The 15,360-nt window shown below is 37.4% G+C and overlaps 1 protein-coding gene across 2 annotated transcripts in view; it reads left to right on the top strand.

Annotated features, from left to right (window-relative positions):
- The window catches only part of itfg1 (integrin alpha FG-GAP repeat containing 1), a 138,619-nt gene that overhangs the window by 36,533 nt on the left and 86,726 nt on the right, over positions 1-15,360 (top strand). For both annotated transcript variants that reach the window (XM_051898482.1, XM_051898483.1), the window contains 2 exons: positions 3,129-3,210; positions 15,137-15,231. In XM_051898482.1, coding sequence (XP_051754442.1) covers positions 3,129-3,210; positions 15,137-15,231 — 177 coding nt within the window. The remainder of the gene's footprint in view (positions 1-3,128; positions 3,211-15,136; positions 15,232-15,360) is intronic.

The raw sequence follows: 15,360 nt of genomic DNA, 5'->3' as shown, positions 1-15,360 counted from the left end.
AGCATAGAGCTACAACCATAATGAAATGACTCTTCACAATAGATAATGCTTTACTATGAACTCTGTTAGAGAGCTTCACATGGCAATTTATCTGTTCAATAAAATACCTTACTCACCTGTTGAGTAAAAGCGTTGCTTTTACAACATTTCAAATTCCTCAGTTCTTGCCATCTCCGAGAAGCTAAGGCAATGATTCTCATTTTATTAGGAGCTCTGTTCTGTTTTTGCCAGCAGACTCTCCTCTGTTCAACATCTTTTTTTTTTTTTTTTAAACGGGTGATTTCCCAGAGGTTCGAGATTTAGCATCCTCCATGTCAACCTTTCTCGCTGGTTGTGACAACTAACCTATGCCACTCCCACACCATACACACGGCAAAGTAGCCGGAGCAAATTTTCTCTATTTACGGACATGGCGAGACATGGGTAAGTGGCGTATGTACACAATTTCCCCCCAAAAAAGCATCCTTCTAAAATATAAACACTTGTAATTGGCTTACCGTAGTGAATCAGTAGCTGCGTTTACATGGACCCTAATAATCCGATTGTAATCAGACTACTTGCATAGTCAGAATAAAAAAAGTCACATGTAACCACGTCTATCGGAATGAATTAGCCAAATCTGATTAAAATTTCATTCTAAAAACTTCTTTCCACTTATCGTCTGTGAAGTAGAGTAGGACAATGTCCCAGCAGTCCTTGTTTCAGACTTTTGTCCACAGACGCCTTGTTTTGGGCACAGGAATGGGCTTTTTTACTGCTTGATTAATATAAGCATTCCGGCACAAAGCTTCATGTGCTCATTGTCTCCTAATTAGGACCCGAAATAGATATCAAGTCTGTTCTTTAAAACAAAGAACAGAGCCAATTTGGGAGAATAGTGTGTGCAAACTCTTGGAAACTCTGTATATATTATCTGTATTATTGTGTACATTTAAAAAAAAAAAAAAATTCCAATTTGAAGCTTGTGACAAAAGCACACATCAGCCCGATCACTTTATTTTGAGTTCATGTAAACACTGCATTCGGATTCATCATTTGGAATTAATTCATTCCGATTGAAACAAAAGGTGTCCATGTAAACGTAGCAATTCTGCACTGATGTCACACACATGCACAGATTTTACATACCGGTAGTTATTTGAATATGGAAGACAGCAGCAAAGTTAGTCAGTGGAGGGACGGTGAGCTGTTTTCATCAAACAAAACATTGCTCTATTTCTCCTCATCCTCTTCTACGTCCTCCTTATCGTCTGCACACAGATTGGCTGGCTTCCGTGGTGCATAAGCTTATAAATGAATGGGAAAGTGCTGACTTCAGTTACCTCCGTATGACAGCGTTCTGTGTGCCGTCTTTGTTATTGTTCTTTTGCGCATGCGGGTCAGTTCAGGACCGTAACCAATTCACACTCGAATCTGATACTGGACAAATTTGAAGGAAAATGTGAAAGGCCAAACTAAAAAAACAGATATAACTGTGCAGCATCTCACTTCTATACGTCTCTCTAATAGTGAAACTGTGAGTTTAATACTTAATTACTTTGCTGAGAAAAATAATGTAGTGATTCAGGAGTGAAGCAATTTTATAAATAAAATTTGAAGGGCAGCGTTGACAACAAGATGAATAACAAATTCTACCAAATAATAGGAAAAATATTCGGCAGACACAATCACAATTTGTGTTTAATGGAAAACCGGTGGGCCAGGGGATAGCATAGCATGATATTTTACATAAACCTCTAAAATCACTACGCTATAATCATTGTGTGAAGTCAATGAGTGTAAAGTCTGTAATGAAATGAGCACAGCATGGTCTAATAGCCCTGTTGCCGTCTCTCCACGTATCTTAGAAATCAGAGCCTGCCAGGAGTAATATCAACTAAAATACTGCATCATGCACAACTTCTACTGTTTGATGTCTCATTAAATATTTTAAACCTTGTAAGATATGATACACAAATAAGTGTAAACTCTATGAATGAAAAGTGTAGCATGATCGTAAAATCAAATATCTGCGTTGCCGTCATACACATTTTTACTACTTGATTTGTCTATTTAAATGTTTTAAAACTTGTAGGGTATGATACATGATATGTTTCTCTCTCACTCTCTCCTGGATCTGGCAAGCATTTATGTATTCTTTATAATTTAATAATTTGTTGATTTGGATTTATATGAATTGTAAAAGCAAATAAACCTAAGCAACATAAAGCAATGTAGTTTTGTTCAGATGACGTCCTTCTGTTTCGATTCTCATTCGTTCTGACATGCTCTTTCAACTCTCTTCTCTGTTTGTACCCTATAAGACCTGTAGTGAACATCTGACGTAATGAATGACTCATCATTCAGTAGTAATGTGGCATTGATCTGTGATGTGGTGTGAAACGTATGTGTCTCTCTGCTGTCTACTTCACGTTATTGTGTTGGACAGTCAGTGCACTGTATCGGATTTTTTTTTTTTTTTTGTAGAGGCCTCTGTTCAGCATGTAGTCTCCCAGGCTTTTCTGAAGCTCCTGTCTTAGCGGGTTTCCCAGACACGCTTTGATCACCGGTGCCATGCTGTGCTTTGGCTTACATGGGCTAATCAATGTGCACAGTAGCCTTACCCTGCCCTCTGACCTCTCTGCACTCCAATTAGCCATCATTCTGTGACCCCTGCTGCCTACCAGTCAATCACCTTCAGTCCACACCTACACTGCACGTCTGCTGTCAGTTACTTCCTGCTCTCTTTGCCCCACTGCCTCATGGCCTGTCAATCAGATGGAAAGCTTCCCTTTAAATTCAGCTGATCGTATTGTTAGACCACACAATGTTTTGTCATGCTGCATTGTCTTGTAATGTCCATCAGGTAGCACAGACTCCAAGCAACCCTCCCCCACAAATGTCAGTCTGGGCTTCCTCTCCGTCATGCCCACAGCGGCTGTGCTTTTCAGATGCACTAAATTATTAGCTCTGTTCTGACAGCTCCGCCGACACTTTAGAAATTAGAGGCATTTTTTACTGTTACTCAAGGACAAGGTTTTTTTTTTTTTTTTTTTTCTACAGTTGTAAGCTCTGCATGAAAGGAAATGTACTTTTTAAAGGAAATGAAAGTGTGTGTTTTAATCCTGTTAAATCTTTCTGTTCATTAGGATGGGAACTTCACCAGAACCCTTTCTGGAAATGCACCGGAAAATGCAATGCAAGTGGGTCAATCTGCATTTGTAGACTTCGGTGAGTAGTAGCAGATCGCTGTATGTGGCCACTTTGTGTTGTGATTAGAGGTGGTGTTACATGCATTCACTCCGATACAACAAAAAACCTGACTGTCATTTCTAGGGTAATTAATGGTTAATATGCCCAATACTGATTCAGTTAAGAATCTGAAAGTAGGGTCATTCATCATGACATTGGCACATGACATTCAGCTTCCTGTTTCATGGCGAAACATCAGATTTTGTCAGGCCACCACGGACACGCCATTCAAGGAAAACTCACGATTTTTGCAATTTAACATTGCTAAGGCCTTAAGATTAGACTGACCAAATATGATGTTGATCTGGTTAAATCTCAATGAGGAGTTAATCAAAGTGTAAAACATGACATTTCCTGTTGCCTGCAGGTGGTTGCCTGCTATGACTGTAACTGAATATTGGCATGTAGATGCCTTCAGGCCAGGACTCTAATAAAACATGTGAAGTTTGGGGCAGATCAGACATTGTATGCCCGAGTTACAACAACTTCCTGTTTCATAGCATCAAATCAAATCAAACATCAAAATTTGTCAGGCCGCCACGGACACGCCGTTCAACGAAAACTCAAGATCTTCGCAATTTAACTTCACCAAGGCCTTTAGATTAGACTGACCAAATATGATGTTTTTCTGATAAAATCTCTGGGAGGAGTTCGTTAAAGTACAACGTCTGGAAATGGCAAAAAAACGCAAAAATTGGTATTGGGCTGTTACATGTGTCTACCGAATTTCATACTTGTAGCGCAAAGGGCACTTGTGTGAAATTTTGTAGGTTTTGCCACACCTAATTCTGAAACCCATATCAGACATAAATTTTCACCACATCTGACGCGTGTGCAAAGTTTCATGAGTTTTCGAGCATGTTTAGGTCATGTTAAGATTCTTATAAATACACTTTAGAGATCCAGTTAATGTGCCTCAACTTGACCATTTCAGTGTATTTTTGGCACTCAGAGAGGATGTTGTATGCAATTGTTTTGATAGAGGTAAACAAGATACATTTCTAGTTTTAACTTGGTTTATTCTTCAGACATTCCCCTTTAAATGCAGTAAGTATCAGCTGTGTGCAAAGTGAGCCACATTTGGTTTTCGACCATTGAAAATGGGTAAAATTCAACAAATTGAACATGAAGCCGCATTGAGATCCCAATATCTATGGGATTGAAGCATATAGAGCCTTGAAAATGAATATTTCAAAAGAAAAGTTTGTTAATAACCAGCATCTAAAATCATATTGAGATATCTTTAATTCTTTTTGAGTCAAAATTTGGAAAACCAGTATTTATGGCACTATGCAGTTGTGTTGATAGAAAACAAAATGAGATACATTTCTAGTTTTATTATTATTAACCTTATTTTGTTGTTCAGATATTCCTCTTTAAAAGAAAAGAAGCATCAGCTGTATGTAAAGTGACCCACTTGGTTTTTGACCACTGAAAATGTGTACATTTTAACAATTTACTCATAGAGCTGCATTAAGATCTCCATATCTCTGAGATAGAACCATAAAGGGCCTTTAAAATGAAGATACCAAAAGAAATGTAAAAAAGGATATTTAGATATCTTTAATACTTCTTGAGTTAAACTTGGAGCAAAAAACACAATAACTTTCATTGTTGGCATATAATGCAACAAAGATTGCTAAAGTCAACAGATTTTACTAATAGTCCTACCAATCTCTGTGTAAAAATAAAATAATGGTGCTGCCATCTTTCTAAAGTCATTTTTACCCCCCTGTAATTTGGCTCCAAATCTCAAGTGAAAATTGTCAATTGTCCCACCTCTACAAAATAGTGAATTACTCAGTAAATATACATCCATGACATTTAATATTTTGGCTTTCATTACCATTTATGTTTGTCTTTCTTCAGAGAAAATATTAACAAAATCAAAAATTTGAGCTGGGGAAGTTTCCAAAATTTGGTTGATTTGACATGGAATGACCCAGTACGTCTCTAATGGGAATACATACACGACACACAAATTCAACGCTCGCATATGGTGCCAAATTGAATATTAGCTTCTGTGGGATCCTATTAAATATTAACAATACAAATTTCCCCTTTCCAAAAGCATCCCACTGATAGCGGGGATGACACCGGCAGTGAAATCTCACATAGCATAAATGATTGATAAGCAAAGTGAAATGACCTAAAAGATTGAATGTGTTCAACTGAGCTGCGTCTCAGGAGCTTGGCCTTTATATTCAAAGCTAACTTATCTGACCAAACAAGAGCTCTTCTCTGCAAGCTTTAATCTGTTTTCTCTGAACTCTTTCTTTTGTCATTTTGGAAAATGTCACTTCAAGCTGTTATGGTGATTTTACAGCAAAGAGCTTCAAAGGATGATAGTTTTAAGCAGGATGGAGGTTTTCATTAAACTCCCCATCAGTCATGTTATGACACTTTTTATGGCATCAGGGCCTTTTTTTTTAGTTAAATAAAACTATAATATAATATTTTTCATTACTTGAAATAAAATAATTGTTAACTGATATAAAAGTTTTATTTTTAATTAATTTCTTGATGTACTAAATTAACTAACTTAATAAAAACTATATACCGTAGACATATTTTAAAAAAAAAACAACAACAACAAAAATTACTAAAACTTTAACCAATATTGAAATGAAAACAGATTATATAAATATAAAAACTTGTTTGTATATGATTATTATTGATTAATTTTAATATACTTCAAAATATTAATAAAAAATATAATAGTATCTCAATGATACTAAAATAACGCTGGTTAGCATACAAGACTCCAGCTGGAAATCTAACCCAAAAATATTGCTGTATTTTCAAGACACCTATTGAATTCTTCTTCTTCTTCTTCTTCTTCTTCTTCTTCTTCTTCTTCTCCTCCTTTATTATTATTTATTTTCTGGAATTAAGGCATAAACTGCTTCACCCTTAGGTATACTATGCATTTTTGTTTTTTGTAATCTTTTTTTGTGGAAAACCCCCATTGACATTGATGGCCTTCTGTCTTGCATTTGTTTACATATGGAATCATGGGCTGCCTTTTGAATAGTTTGCCTGAGAAATCAAAACAACCTTCTTAATTTTAGGAAATACAAGCCTACTTCAAGTCTCCAAAAGTCTTACTCTTTTTAAATGACAGTAATGACATTGGCAGGCATCTAATAAATCACATAGATGCCTAAATTAATGTCACAAAATCACTTTATTTCAATGAAATACAAAAGAATGCTGCGTTTCATTTCCTTTTTTTTATTTTTCTAGATTTTGTTTTATTTTCTACTTTTTTTTTTTTAATGTAAAAATAAAGTTTAAATACAATTATTTTACATTACCTTTAAATATTAAATATATTACATTTTTGTCATAATTTCTTCAATTTTTATATCAGCAGAGGACTGTGTGAAGACCTTTTTTGATTTTGTGGGTATTTGACAACAGTTTTTAATGTGCTCCCCATTGTAAATGAAACCCTTAAATATAACCTCACTGTTTGGTGTCATGTGTAGGTGAAATCTATGTTGGACTGTGTTCTGGTAAACAGGAGCTTGGAACATACGTGCTCTTTATAAGCTGCCCTATGATTATGACATCTAAAACCTTTGAGAGGCATCATCTTATGACCTTTACTGCTTCGCAGAAATGATGTCACAGTGACGGTAAAGGATGCAAAGCAAGAGGTTGGGGGAGTGGAAGGATATATATGTAGAGAGAGAGAATGAGCTGTAGACTGTGATTTAGGATGATAAATGATGTTGGGGATGGAAAGAGAAGTGCATGTGAGACGAGCCCTAGTATACATGTATGTGCGGTCGTACCCGAGTCAATAATGTGGCTCACATAGTAAAAGGCTTTATTGGATTAGTGTCAGGCGCTTGTTCTGGAGACAGGACTGTGAAGATCTCTGCCGAACCCTGATGATCAACATCTTTCTCTGCTTTGTCCTTTTCCATATTCCTCTCCTGTTTTTCACCTGTTTTTTTGGTTCCCTCCAAAGCTTTTAACTTCCCTTACCACATGCGCATTTCACCACCGTCTATTACACACACGCAGGCGTCAAACTGTCTGCACCAATTAGCTACAGTAGTGTGTGAGTGTAGGAGCCTGTACAGTCATTATGAGATGATTTGGTGTGAGGAACAGGCTGCAGCTTCCTGATGGTGATTGTCTTTGACAGGACAGAGCGCAGCAGCTGATGTGCGCTAGGGGTAAAGACAGATACACACCGGCTTTAGCTGCATTCTCACCCCCTCACACACACACACACACACACACACACACACACACACACACACAATACAGGTGAATCATAGTGATGCTACTCTCATTAAGTGGGTGGTAATGGGAAGCGAATGGCTTCTTCTGAAGCCAAGGACACATCCTGACATTATAACTTCGGCTGGCTTGAGTGGGCACTGAAAGCACAGGTCCTGCAGCTTGTCGCTTTCTATAAACAGCCGAACGGCTTGGCCCTCAGGTATGTGGGCTTGTTTAAATGGTTTAATTGTACTGATCATCAAAGCTGCAACCTTGATTTAATCTTTTGTTCTCCCCTTTTCACCACTAACGTTTGAATCTGCACTTAATTAAAAAAGAAAAAAAAAATTTGGGTTTGCGGCACCTGCGAGCAGAGATACACATTAATATGACCTACAGAGAAATGCTGAGAGAAATTGTGAATATGAGGTGCTTCAAAGACTCATTTCAAATGAACGAAATGAAAGGAATGTGGTATGCAGTGAAAGGTATACTTTGTGCCGAGAAGTGAGAGGAGGTGGGAGGAAGGTGGGAAGATGGAGAAAGTGAGCGAGGGAGGGAGAAAAGGGAGGGTCCGCTTGTTTGATTTGAAATGGGTGTTATTCTGATCACACTCCTGCCTGTCAGTTATGGCATGGCTCTCTTCTCCATCCCGCACCTAAGTGGCAGATCAAAGATACACCCCAGTGACCTTCTTCTCTCAGCTCCTCTCCTCTAGCGCTCTCTCTCTCCGTTAGTATTCTCCAGCCATCCCTCTCTGCTCCAAACACTCCAGCAAAACAGTTACAGCAGTCACTGCAAGAGGCTGGCGGTCTGGTTTAAATCAGGTGTAGAATAATCCGCTCAAAAAAATGAAGGAAAGCACAATCCTGTCTGGTAGTAAGCAGGTCGGGCTATTGCTTCCTTTCACCTCAGATGGTACAGCACTGATCTCAGAGCAGATATTTCATCATGCCACAAGTCAAGCCTGCCAAGCAGTGATGTTAGCTCTGAGGCCCATAGTCTAGCTCTGCGGTTGCTGTCTGAATCTGAATTGATTTTATTATAGAATTTCAGAGTTAAAAAGTGTTGTTTTAGTTTTCTTCAATTTGACTAACATAAAGTAATAAATTTGTGAAATTGCAGCACTGATTCGTCAGCTTTTTTGGAAATCATGTTGTTATTTTATTTTATTGGCAGCACTGCTTTTTTAACACAAAGGAAATCTGCATAGTCTGTATTCAACAACCAAATTTGCATAGTTTTGTGAATAAAAGTCTTTTTGCTAAGTGTTTATCTTTCTGCTCCAGTGACATAGACTCCACTGAAAAAAAAACCGGATCTGAAAAAAAAAAAAAAAAATTACTTATTTTTTCTTTGTCAAGTTTTTGCACACATATTTTTTAAGTAAATTTCACATATATAATTAAGTACACTCTACTTAACTAAGTTAAGTAAAATTAACAAAGAAAATAAGTAGTTTTAACTTGGCCAGTTAAGATGAAACATCCAAGTAAATAATACAATGGATATTGTGTAGACATCATATCTACACAATAGAAGTAACGTGGCACCTGAACACAGAGACCTCAATACTTGGTACACAATACACAATGACGGTAACATTCGATGGATCGTTTTTGAGTATGAATGTGTCATTTTGAGTAGAAAATGAACTCCAAATGTCACAAAATTGCAAGTTACTAAACCTAACAACCAAAGCAATGATAAGATACAGCTGGAAAACAACCTCATTAATTATTCAAGGCCCAGTGCATGATGGGAACACCAGTATCAGAAAAGTTGAGTAGTTTTACTTAATTTTATAATGATGATATTAATGCTTTAATTTCTACAAGCTTGAATTGAGTACTAATATAGAATTTACTTAGTTTTTTTAATTCTTGCCTGAACTAACCTTTTCATGTAGAAATTACATTTGTTTTTTCTGTAGTATTTTCTTCACCACAGAACTTTATCAGTGGACCATGCTTGTGACATGCTTCCATGCCTGTCTATCTTGTTCCTGATTATGAAAAAAGATATTTCTAAATTTAGCCTAAAGTCGACCATCAATTAACATTACTTTCATCCTAAGATGACATGATGACAGTATGACAACAGACTGTATATGTGATTAACAACATCATTAATTTTTTTACAGAGGTAATTTTACTTTCATAAAAAATGTAATTGGGTGAGTGATCACCTAAAATCCAGTTCTGGTCTAATAAAGTGCAAAATCCAGATCAGGCTGCAAGTACTGCGAGAGTCACACCCTCCAACACATGTACAGTGCAAAAGTATTATAATTCATGGGTGTGCACTGTCAGAATGTAGTCAGTCTTGACATGGACGTGTCATTATGAATGCACAACATATGTTAGACAAAATTCTCCATCTGCTCTATCAGGATGGTAATTGCTCTTTTCTTTTTTTACATGTGACAGCCAAATGCATTATTCATTAGCTGAATGATATTCAATACTAGAGCACCGTCAAAAAGGTAGCGAATGGCAGAGATGTCCTCTTTTACCTTTTTTTTTTTTTTTTTTTTTTTCTTGCTTGAAGTCAATGTGATGTGGCATTTAACGCCCAGTCATCACGACATTCTGTGTGTGTGTCGTGGAGGACATTTGTTGTCTGTTTCTAGAGCTAGTAGATGTGTGCAGGAGTCATTAGCAGCAATAAGCAACTGGCTCAGAGTAGTCCTCTACAGTACGCATACACATGCTTTGATTCTGACACAGACACACACACTGTCATATTCAGTATGTCCTCCTGCTGTTCTTAAAGATACAGAAAACAAAAGCCAGCATAGATTCTCTACCTCAAGAGTAGAAGGCAGCCTTACTCTGAATGCTGGTGATAAGGGTACAGTATAGGTGCTTTATAGAGGAAATGTCCCTTGAAATCGGCTTCACCGTGGAGACCAGCAAAAACATACTAAGTAAAGTTGGTAACACTTTATTTCAATAGTCCACTTTAAACATTCTACGAACTATAAGTAATGACTGTTAGTTTTCATGTCGTTGCTAGAGTATTAGTGGACTGTAGTAGACTCTAATAAGAGTTAGCTGACATGTAATTGCAAAGTTACTTGTAGTTAGAAGAATGTGTAAAGTGGGCTATCGAAATAAAGTGTAATCACAATGTCTTAATTCAAACTAAGGGTTTGCATAGAGGGCAAAAAGAGAGGCGAGAGGTGGAAAAAAATGTTTAGGGCTATTGAAGATAATTTGCTAACTTAAAACATTAATTAAATATTTTTAAATACAATAAAAAGAACACATTTACTAATTGACCAATTTACTAATTGTACATGTTTTATTCTGTTTTCTAAAGGCTGTCCAGATATATTGTAATTTTTATTCTTTTGACAGCCATAGTGTTCATCTCTCTTTTCTTGCAACACACAGTACATCTATTCAAGAATAATTTGTATTTGTGTTCTCAGCACTGTCACCTTCAACTTATTCACTGGGATTTGTAAGGCAGTATTCTCTGTAAAAAAAAAAAAAAAAAAAAAAAAAAAAAACATCTTGTACAGTATAAATTGGTCTTTAACCATGTAAATATATATATATATATTTATATATGTATGTATTTGTAGTCGTACTTGTAAAAATACCCCCGATACCAAAGACCGATACCTCACGTGACGTAACTGACAGAATTTTCCACGCACAGAGACACCGGCAGCAGCAGCAGCAGAAACCGGTGCTGTGTTCGAAATCGCCCCCTATACCCTCATTCACTATTCATTCAGCGCGCGACTCTCACAGTGCATTATGGGTATTCTCTAGCCGTTGAGCGTGCATCGGTTGTACACTCGTTATTGCGGTGCATTGTGGGATTGAATGAGTGCACTCAACATCGTCCACTATGGTTTCGGACACCACTACAAATGGCTGTCCCCTCAAATAGTGCCCTATTTAAGGGTATAGGGGGCGATTTCGGACCCAGCCCATGTCAGCCTCAGGGGACTGGCCATCAGGAGTACCGGGAGTTTTCACGGTGGGCCGCTGGACAATGTGGGCCGGCCCGTTGCAACGTAAATATATATTATGAAGAATGAATTATAGTAAATTTACGTAGTTTATATCCTTCCGTCAGTCCAGAAGAATTGTCCGCGCGGGCGCGGCCCACTTGAGGCAAAAACTCTAATCCGTTTAGTCTGTTCAGTCTGTCTAATTAAAGTGCTCATCAATGTCAAAATGTTTGAGATATCCAATCAAATCAAAGGAGACGGGGATTTAGAAACCGAGCAGCGTGGCACTTTTTAATGCTTGAAGAATGTGAGCCGAGGTAAGATTAGCAGCCGAACATGACGAGACAATATATATTTGCCTACCTGTTTACGATAAAACGACGGACATTAATTTCCAGGGATGCACTTCTGACCTTTTTGGATTTTTCATATTTTAATGCCATTTACATTCCAAAGAAACATTAACGTAACCTATAGTTTTCAGCATGTCAGATAAGAGTGAATGTCTGTGTATCTGTTGTCAGGATTACTTCAGTAATTTCACAATCATTTGAAAAATATTCATAAAACTCGAAATATCATTCTACACTAAACATGGCAAAACCGGCAACTTTCATATTCAAGTAGCCTATGTCCCGTGTTAGGAAAGTGTCTAAAATATATCATTTTCTAATTATACTGAGTTCCAGGCAGGTTTTTGAGCCCGTAAGTCACGACTTCAAATCACGACTCAAGACTTTGTAGCGTTCCAGGCAAGTCAAGCCAAACTGCCTGAATATAAACAAACCAGCATGGTGGACTGTACGGGGCTTATGCTCATTAACAATTATTTCTATCGCCAAAGGTGCTTACTCCTTGCTTATTTGAGGGAAACGGAGGAGAAAAACGGCGCATAAGGCAAGAGAAGCTGTTATACCTTTTATTTTACGTTATTTTACCGTACACTGGCATAAACACCGCATCCGCAGGGGCTGCCATTGTTGTTTCGCGGGCTATGTGACGTCAGAGCCCGTAACGGGTGGGAAGTCACGGGTTTGACTGCTGTTCCAGTGCACTTTCACGGGTAGAAGGTTGGAAAAACACGGGTAACGGGTTGCCTGGAACGCGGCTTTAGTTCACATGCGTTATTTTACAGACTGGCGATCAAAAGTTTGAAATAAGACTTCTTTAATGTTTTTGAAAGAGGAAGGCGGAATTTATTTGATTGAAAATACAGTCAAAAAGCTGTTTTCTATGTGAATTTATTGTAAAATGTAATTTATTCCTGTGATCAAAGCTGAATTTTCAGAATCATTACTCCAGTCCTCAGTCACGTGATCCTCTTTTCTACATTTGGACCTCTCATTCATTACAGTTAATGATAAGCATTTCAATAATAATAATTGAAAAAAATAGCATTTATATTTCTGTATAAATAGCATTTATACTTTTATGTTATAAAAAGTGGTGTAAAAAATTGCTCTGTGCATAATGAGCTTGTGGGTTTTATGGTGAGGTGTGTTGCGGACCGGGTGTGATGGGCTGCTTTGTGCCAGAAAGTCCAGGGCCACTTTTTTTTTTACCTCAGTCCGCCCCCGCTCAGGGGTGTGGAATACTTCAGAATTACTGATGACAACCGACACATTGCGAACTGCATGCAAATCGCGCTGAATGACAGACCAGAAGCACGCTCTCTCTCTTTCTTGCGCGCGATCCCAGTTCTCTCAGACAGCACGCGATCAGTTCTCCTTGCGCCTGAATGGTCAAATGCACAAATAGTTGTCAAAATGTCCATTGTGTGGAGTATCTCAGGTAAATACAGTCGGTTATGGCTTAAGTGGACGTAAACAGGTGGGTGAAAACAGGGTGTCAGTATATTACATTCATGGATTCGGTCTTAAAGGGAGAGTAGCCTAATTAAATATTTGTCATTAATAATACAACAAAAGATGTTAAATGAATGTGTGTGTGTGTGTGTATGTATATGTGTATATATATATATATATATATATATATATATATATATAGTGAAATAAAATTTCTCATATCATGGTCATATTGCCCACTCATCCCGTATTCCACCATGAGAAATCTGGTCACCCTAGGTTGTGTTTACATTGGTTCACAGTGTTATATGTTCTGTAATATTAGTTTAGCACTTTTTAAAAAGCAGGTTAAAAAAGACTTGATTATTATTATTATTATTATTATTATTATTATTATTATGACTTTGGTAATTATGCCCTTTTGGAGGTTATTGGACATTGTGAAATTTGTGCTTCAAGTTTGTGACAAGCACATAAAAATTATTACTTTTCTCATTGGAGTAATAATAAAGAAGCTGTCCCACATTCATTAGTCTCACTGTGTTGTATTTGGAAAACTGCCACATCACCAAAAAAGAAAAGAAATTAATAAATGTATAGGCATCAGTATCGGCGAGTACCAGAAAAAAATATTGGTACTCATACTCGGTCCTTAAAAAAATGGTATCGGTGCATCCCTTATATATATATATATATATATATATATATATATATATATAAGGGCTGTCACAATATCAGATTTTCGCTACACTATTATCGTGGCCTAAAGGATTCACATTAACACTATTGTTGCAATGTAGTAATCCATAGAAATTCTGAAAGAAAAAAAATGCCATGAGAACCAAGTCCAGCGCTATGATAACTGAGCTTTAACATCATAAGTAAGACCTTAATGGAACATTTTCTGTTTCAGGGCTAGCAAACTAAATGCAGCTATAGTGCTAGAATACACTACATTACTTTTGCCCAGATTTTTTCCCCGATTTACTGGACAAGTTGATGCTAGTTGCCTAAATTCAGAGCCAGTCTGCAGATTTGAGGTGACAGATTTTACAGAAAATCGTGTAGTATAGAATGGTCACAGACTCAGAAACACATGCCTTGTTGTGTTTCTGTGTGAGATTGTTGTGTTTGTAATGACTTTAAAGACTGGTAATGTGTGATTCGTTTAGTGGATGATGCCCAGTTTTTCCTCTGTAACTATTTACAAAGTCAGCAAGTGTATGATGCCTAGTGTTTTCAAATCTGTTCAGAGTCGCTTTAAAAGTCGTGTAGTGTATTCCAACCTTACTCTCTATATTTTATCAAACCCACGACCTTGACATTGTGAGCATCATGCTTTACAGTTTGCACTGCAGGAATCTGAAAGTGGAAAGTCCCCACCATGATAGAAAAATAAACTGTGTGCGTGCTTGTGTGTAATTCTCTGTCTCTCCGCAGGCTGCCAGTCTGATCTACGTGGCTATTTGGTGTGTGGTAGATGCTATGAATGTCAATGCATATCTCCTATTTTGTTTCTCACTGCTGCTCTCCCTCCAGATCTCTCTTTTTTTTTTTTTTTCTTGAATGTCTTTTTTTCTTTTCTTGATTTATTTTATTCCTCTCCTGATTTATTAATATTCCGTATTAATAGTAGTTGCTTTGTGTCAAGCATGCAAGTGGTAAACATGAAGGAATAAAGACTCAGGGACAGAATTTTGACACCAGGACAAACTGTTACGCACCAGGCTGCTGCACACTTCATTACACATGCTCAAGATCACATGATGTTATCTCCATATGCTGGATTCAGGAGCATTACGAACCAAATTAAAAGATGCATTAGTGGATCATAGTCCTCATTTTACAACTTCCCTTCTTACTCTCTCTTTCTCTTTGTGTTTTTCCTCAGACGGTGACGGCACCCAAGACCACCTCTTGCCAGTCTGTATGGATGATTCATGTGGCAAAAGTGCAATTTACCTGGCCAAGACTGGAGGGACAGAGGTACACAAGCCTTACATTATTACTCTGTTACACTCCTTCGCTCCACCATTTCATCTGTTTGCATGTGATCTGCAGAGTCAGTGAGGTTTCAGAGCTATGAGGACAGTGACAGCACTGTTTTAAACATTG

This window comes from Ctenopharyngodon idella, chromosome 7 (genome assembly GCF_019924925.1).
Source record: "Ctenopharyngodon idella isolate HZGC_01 chromosome 7, HZGC01, whole genome shotgun sequence".
Lineage (NCBI taxonomy): Eukaryota > Metazoa > Chordata > Actinopteri > Cypriniformes > Xenocyprididae > Ctenopharyngodon > Ctenopharyngodon idella.
Note: the sequence above shows the minus strand (reverse complement) of the source record. Positions and strands in the feature narration are given on the sequence as shown.